Source organism: Sycon ciliatum, chromosome 9 (assembly GCF_964019385.1).
Source record: "Sycon ciliatum chromosome 9, ocSycCili1.1, whole genome shotgun sequence".
In the NCBI taxonomy this organism is placed as follows: Eukaryota; Metazoa; Porifera; class Calcarea; order Leucosolenida; family Sycettidae; genus Sycon; species Sycon ciliatum.
The window spans coordinates 20010538-20018037 of NC_088651.1; the positions used below are offsets into that span (position 1 = coordinate 20010538).

Sequence of the window (7500 nt, forward strand, 5' to 3'; positions counted from 1 at the left end):
GCCTGGCGAAGTGGTCTGTAGTACCAGGTTGGTCGCTAGTCACGGTGGTCTTTAATTACAGGTCTGACTGTACTAGTAATCTATACGGAACAAAGAAGCTTGTCACGTGATCGACGCCTATACAGCTGTTAGTCCTAGTCAATGCTCACTACCCTCACCCCCCCCCCCCCTTCCCTCGCGTTCTGTTCGCAGGGCGCAATAAGGTCACACTCTTGCTGATAGAGGACCAAGTTCACAAACTATCGACACCGCGTCAATGCAGCATAGCTTCAAGGATGTTACACATTGCAGAATAAGGATCTACAGATATCCTATAAGAACGAACAATAATCACAGCATCCCAGAGTCCAGATCTCCAAACACAAAAAAAGTGTACAAGAGTGGTAGTGCCGCATTGGAATCACGCCTGATCGGGATTTTGTGCAATCAGATCCCGCATTCAGTGAATGTGCCCTTCTCGTGTTGACGACGCGAAACGTTGACATAAAGGAGGAGTGGTTAGAATGGTGAGGGAGTTGAGGAGTGGTTGATTACAATGTAGTATACATCCAACCTGAGATTGGAAACCACGATCTAGGATCGTTTCATGTACAAATGGGTACCGTAACACAGAATAGGACAGAAAGTGATAAACTCACCTTGATGTTAGTCCCCATTTCAATTCTGAACCCGATGTATGCCTGCGGGAGCTCCAATCTTGAGGCGATTACGACTTCAAGTGATTAGCAATAGGTTGATCTATTGCTTGAAGAGCGAAAGCGAGAGGCGAACGCCTCACGCCGTTTGCAGAGACAGTCTTGTACGTCTGATCTCGACCGTGAACGATCAAGAATCAGCGAGACAGAAGGAAAAAGCATGGTTATATGATGATGGTGGAGGCTGGAGGTTGAGATGGCCAAAAACGTGCAGCAATGCATTGGCAGATTGACGTCACACCATGCCAATGTTGACAGGTCAACGGATAGGTTGTGACCTAAATGTACTATTATCGGAAGAGGCGCCCCTGGGTATTCCCCCAAAAGGCCACCGCCAGCAACGCTCAAAATGCCAAAAACGTGAAACAGCATCCAGCGTTCAGCAGCAGTCAATTGTCCAGAGAAATGTACGTAGTAGACAGCGCGGATAATCAAAAGACGGCGCGGATTATTGTGCACAATCGCAGCTGTCAGTATAATATTGCGCCAATGCTGGAATCCGTCACCGGAAAAAAAGAAAAAAATGAAGGAGCAAAATGTAAGACTGGTGAAGGAGCACATGATAAACTGGAAGGCTGGTTAACCCTTTGAGGTGGCACTGAACGCGTGAAAATACGCAATTGCAGTTCACACCACCATTTCCACCATAACTTACGCTCTGTTTGCTTGATTTTGACAATCTAGGGCACGCTCTTTCCGCTGCCAAGAAAACGAGGCCACGCTGAACTTCGTGGATGCCACAAAGCCTGCTCCAGAGCGCAGCTAATCGCCATAGGTCGTTAACCCTTTGAGCAAATGTATATTATGCTATTCACTGGTTTGAGGGAAAGACTTACACGAGAAACAATGGAGGACACAATTGACTGTCACCACCAGGACTCGAACCAGGGATCCCCGCTTGTAGTACTTAGTAGTAGTAGTAGTAGTAGTAGTAGTAGTAGCAGTAGTAGTATTTATTTAACATCGAACAACTCAACAGCCTTGACATACAAATTCAAAGAGAGCCGGTGAGGCAAAACGGAAGAAGAAAAGTGAAAAGATGATGCTATACCCAATGTGAAGACCCAACTTGTAGCAAGCGATGCTCTAGCCACTGAGCTATGGTGTAGTCGTCATCCCAGTAGAGACCGTTCAACATTTTCTTCAGACTTTGTTGCAATGTATAGGCGGTGAAACTTCATGAACTGCCCTTCCATACTACCCTTACATATTGGCCTTCGATACCAGTCTTCGATGACACCATCATTATAATACTTCAGTATACTCAATGATGCAGACAGCCAGACTGTTTCGGCCAATGAGGCCTCATCAGTGCAACTCCGAGCTTAAAATAGGATTCAACTGTCAGCCATGGCTACTAGAACCACAGACATTAGGACAGCTCGATGTACTAGCGCTGAGAGTGCTCAAACTGCTAGAAGCAGCGGGCAAAGCATAAAGCTAACCAGCGCAAGTGCGTCCTATTAAGAGTGCTCTACAGTACAAGATCGAAATCGAGGAGCGAAATACTTCAGTATAATTATAGTATTGCTGCGCCGCCAACCAATCAACCGATACAAGCCTTCACTACACTGTAAAACATGTGACTAACGAACATCCCTTGGTGCCAGAGAGAGCGGTCTTTAGTGGCAGGTGGTTATTAGTTTAAAAAGGTTTGCACCGCATAACAATAATGATAATGAATGTGAGACCGTCTGTGCCTGGCGAAGTGGTCTGTAGTACCAGGCTGATCGCTAGTCACGGTGGTCTTTAGTTACTGCAATATCCTAGCCTTCAACATGTGCTACCAGATGTCCATGTACATGTACATGATTGTACCGCTTGTTTTCTTCTACTTCGAAGTCCTATGTATATCTCTCCTCATCCATGCCAGCCACTTCTGGAAATCTCAAACCTCAGTCGCTTACTTTCCCATGTACAACCATGTACAATGTATAAGCGCGTTCGGTATACATGTAATATTCGCTGGATCCGCGTCGGCATCGCTTGAATGTTCAGAAACACACAAACTGGCCTTCGCATCCGCAGGCCACACACTGCACTGTGCCTGTCAACCTTAGTGGCGAATGCAGACCTCACAAGTGATTCAGGGGAGAGGAGGTTAGTCTCTCAACCAATCGGGCGTGTAACGGCCCATAACCCTGTAAACTGCATCCTTGTTAAGCTGTGTTCACAACTGGCGCGTGTACGCGTGAAACCACGCGTTTGTGCGTATTTTTGCTGGCTTTTGGGGCGCCATGCGTACGGAAACGCGCCGAAATGGAACTTCCAACATGTTGGAATTTTCAGCGCGTATCAGGCGCGTATCAGCGTACATGCCAGTCACTTTGACTGGCGGGGTCAAAAAATTAGTACTCGAAGGTGTCGCACGAGCTAAATACAAATCGGATTGCTGTTTTTTGTGAAAGGCTGAGCGCGCGTTTGGGGGCGCATGAACCGCAAGCGTACCGCGTCCACGCGCCAGTTGTGAACACAGCTTTATTCTCACTCCGAGCTATGAGTACCCGTACCCAGTTGACCGTGGGTGTCGGCGCTGTTCAACACGCGTAAAATGTCGTTTTTACACGCTCCCTGCTACCAGCGCGGGTCTTGAACTCGGGACCTCATGATTCGCAGGCAGGCCTGCAAACCAATCGGCCACATGCGTTGGTTCAAATGCAACTTTTAAGAAAAGTAAAATACACCGTAAACACATCAGCCTCCGTGTGCACGTGGAAGAGTGATTTCATTTTTTGGAGTGGAAAAACGTTGGCATCATGTACATGTACATGTACATATAAATGCACACAATTATTTTCATTAAAAACGAGTTAAGAGTAACTCTCCACCACTGTAACTAGATACTATATACAGTCAGAAAGTGCAACAACTAGGCACACAACTGACAGAGTACTGAGACATTCGACGTCCTGACACCTAGCTTCAACACATCTGACTGTATATAGTGTAGGACTCAGTATAGAGTCCATGCACTATATGATGTCCAGCACCCTATATAGAGTCCATTGGTCCAAAATCCACTATACAGAGTCCAGGAGTCCACTCAGTTTTGATCAGCTTCATCCTGCCGCGCAATCCCCTATAAGGAGTACACTTTTTCTACAAGTCCCCTATTCACGGTCCAGGAGTCCAGTTTATCCAGTCACGCCGTCCTCGACGTCCTGTGTTATTGTGCCCGAAAGAGAACAAACAACTTTTCAGTTTTGCTTGCCTCGTGGCAGCGCATTCCTTTCTTCACTTCAGCCATGGCTGCCAGTTCTGCTGTGCAGTTGCTGACAGTAATCTGTCTCGAGGTAACCAAGGAGGATAAGGAGACGTTCAAAATCAAATCTGGAAAGCGTCTTGTGGTTCTCTGAAGACGTTTCATCAGTGCGCGGGATGAAAGCAGAAATTGCAGAACGAGAAAAGTTCAGCACAGTTCAAATCTGACGAATCAGGTACACTGACACTCTCTTTCGTCCGACACCACAAGGATCCCCTGTTTGGCTGGCCATTGCTGCCAGTAAGGCGTTTGAACGGTTTCATCAGAGCGAGGGATGAAAGCAGAAAGCGGAGAACGAGAAAAGTTCAGCACAATTCCAATCTGACGAGTCAGATACACTGACACTCTCTTTCGTTCGACGCCACAAGGATACCCTGTTTGACTGGACAAGAGCTGCCTGTACCACCGTGTCAAAAGGCTGTCCAACTACATGGCAGGACGATGACTGAGGTAAGGAAGCTTTTGCTCGTTTCGATTGGTCTGCTGTTCTGTCGTTATGCTTGACTTTTTTTTCCATTTTCAAGGATCGTATCGCGTTTGTTTATGTTGCTTGAATGAATGCCCTAAAAGTAATCAACCACTTCGTAATAGTCCTCAAGGACTGCAAGGACTTTGCATCAATTGTATACGATCGTCTAGCTATCATCAATTATTATTTTATTTCATGAGAAATGTATTTTTATCCCTGTGATAATTATGTGAACTCCACGACACTCGTCCTCTACTAGGCTCTAGTATGATGTCAAATACAATGGGATCCACAAACGCAGTGCCAGTGTGCTAGTAGTAGTAGTAGGAAGATTTCTTGTATGCTGATGACAAGAAAAAGCTTCTCAAGCTAATACATGTACTCGTATTCCATGAAGTAACCGTTTTGATGTCACAAACATGACATTGTGTCAGTGAAACTGCCTCGTGACAACAAATCAGTGCATTTCCATCTTGGGGAAGATTGACTGACGGCAACGCTGTACAGATTGTTCAAATCATCGAATTTCAATTTAGTTGCAGTGAAGTGAAACACTGTGTACACTACATGTATGGTGGTGTGTCTGTGCGTCTTGAGTGTGCACAAACGATCTTATTCCTCGTATTACTAATAGATTATTGTCCCCACCGTCACCTGTTCACAGGTCTTTGAGTGGATGGATTTTCATTGAGCATCACATTCGTTGAGAACTTGGTAGTTGTGTGCTCCCATGCATCATTACGGTAATAAGCGTATCCTTGTGTTATCTATTTGTTGCAGGTGTGCTGATCTTCAGAAGCTTGCGGAACTGAGTGCTGCTAAGCATTTGCATGGCCATGAGCAATGGTGAAGCTTGCTATTGCACTCTCAGCATGTGCTAGTAGTATGCTGACTACTGCACCATGTTGCTCTTAGTCTTACACTACTACATGTATGTAAACGTGCGTGCACCCGTCCACGTATGCATTCGTTTCGTATGATTATTTGTTATCCCTCTTGACTTTACGTGTAAATGGGTGGACGTTTGCATGGCTGTTGGAGTCGCGTGTGTATTGTGTCTCTACTCTTTTCTTGGTGTTTTCTTGGCATTGTATAAGTTTGTGTGTGTGTGTGTGTGTGTGTGTGTGTGCGCGCGCGCACAATAATTTGAAAACAAATAATTAATCCTTGGCTCTCCATTATTCTCTTTCGATTCTTGGGTTTTTTTTCTAGGTATTTTCTTGGCGTTGTGTGGGTGTGTGTGTGTGTGCGTGCACAATAATTTGGCAACACTACATGATTGAGATATTGTAATTTGCAGCGTCTGCAAAGAGACCACTTGATTTGAGGATGGTGTTTGTAGGGTTTTTCATGTAATGAAGTGGCTGCAGTGGCGCCTCAATACTTATATTTTATCTTGAGGAGTGAATGATGTAAAGGATTAAAGGGAGAGGCCGGTTTCTGGTTAATATTCACTGCTTACAGCAGATCCTATGTCTAATTTCGAACTCTGGATAGGGGATGCCTAATTGGCTGGACTTTATACAGGGAGTGTTGTCCACATAAAGACTCCTTATAGTTGATTTCAAAGTTTGGACTCCATACAGTTGATTTTGGACCAATGGACTCTATATAGGGGTGAAGCCAATTGGCTGGACTCTATACAGGGAGTGATGCCCATCTAAAGTTTGAGCTCACAGTTGATTCCAAGTTTGGACTCTGTACAGTGGATTTTGGACCAATGGACTCTATATAGGGGTTGGACATCATATAGGGGCTGGACGCTCTACTGAGTCCAACATATAGTATCTAGTTACAGTGGTGGAGAGTTACTCTTAACTCGTTTTCATATGTCCTTTTCCTTTCTACTTTTATTATTGGCTCAATACCCGAGTTTCAAATTATTTCATTCATATCATTTCCTTTGTTGGCTTTGTGTCTGCACCTCAGCCCCCGCCAGAAGTACTAGCAACTACATGTAGCTCTTTTGGTGGTATAATGGATGTCAATATGTATACGGTGGAGCATCGTAGGAGCAGGGAATCTCTGATGATTCAACAACGAGGTATGAAGGGACCTCAGTGGGTCTCAGAAGAAACAGCCAGTTGCTTACATCATACATGTACATGTACATGTATGATGTAGACCAGGAAAGCGTGAACGTTACAAGTCATTCAAATGTTTCTGAGACCGGATTTTCTGTTTTACGTACAGTTAACTTAGCTTATAACGACACTCGACGGGGCATCAGAAAAGCGTCCTTATTCGCGAAGTGTCGTTATACCCGAAGTCTCATTATATGTGTCACAGTCGGATGGGACTTTGCTCTGGGCATGAACATTATGTCGTTATTCGCGAATTGTCGTTATATCCGCAGTCGTTATTAGCGAATTGTCGTTATATCCGCAGTCGTTATTAGCGAAGTTGACTGTACATGTACTAGTACATGATTGTAGGAGTTGACAAAGAACGAAACAGCATGCTGTGCGCTGATTGAGTGATGTTGTACAATCATGTACATTGAACATGATTGCAGAATACAATCATGATCATGTACTAGTACTAGCCACTCTCAGGCCATGTCAATGTAACTGTTCATAGTCATACTGCTTTATACTGGCTTGTCAAGAGCCACATCATACTCCGTGTCCAGTAGATGGCAAACACAGAATGTAGTATGATTGTACACCTTACATCTGTCACGTGAAGTGTGTTACAGCCATTAATTATTATTATTTTCGGCTCGATTCTCCATCTCTAATCTACATGTACATGTACATGCACATAATGTCTCTCCCCCACTCACAAACCCTCTCTTTCTTTCTCTCTCACTCCCTTTCTCCGTGTCTCTGTCTGTCCTTCTCCTTCCAGTGGCGGGTTTAGGGGGGGGCGCGGGGGGCGCGCGCCCCCCCCTCAAAAATTTCGACCCAGGTTTCGAAAAATAATACAGGACGCGCGCCAGGTCGAGCTAGACTAGGCTCGGGGCGCGCGCGGCCTGAAACGATTGTCCAAAACTAAAAGCGGTTGCACGGTGCGGTGCTCGAGCTGGTGTTGATTGTACACACTAGTACAGACTACAGTACACTGTACAGTCT

The 7500-nt window shown here is 45.2% G+C and overlaps 1 protein-coding gene across 2 annotated transcripts in view; it reads right to left on the reverse strand.

The window, feature by feature from the left end:
- Window positions 1-833, reverse strand: part of LOC135825017 (tumor necrosis factor receptor superfamily member 16-like) — a 112174-nt gene extending 111341 nt beyond the window's left edge. For both annotated transcript variants that reach the window (XM_065337753.1, XM_065337751.1), the window contains exon 1: window positions 639-833. In XM_065337753.1, the coding sequence (XP_065193825.1) occupies window positions 639-656 (18 nt within the window). In that variant the 5' untranslated portion in view covers window positions 657-833. The remainder of the gene's footprint in view (window positions 1-638) is intronic.
- Between the last annotated feature and the right edge of the window lie 6667 nt (window positions 834-7500).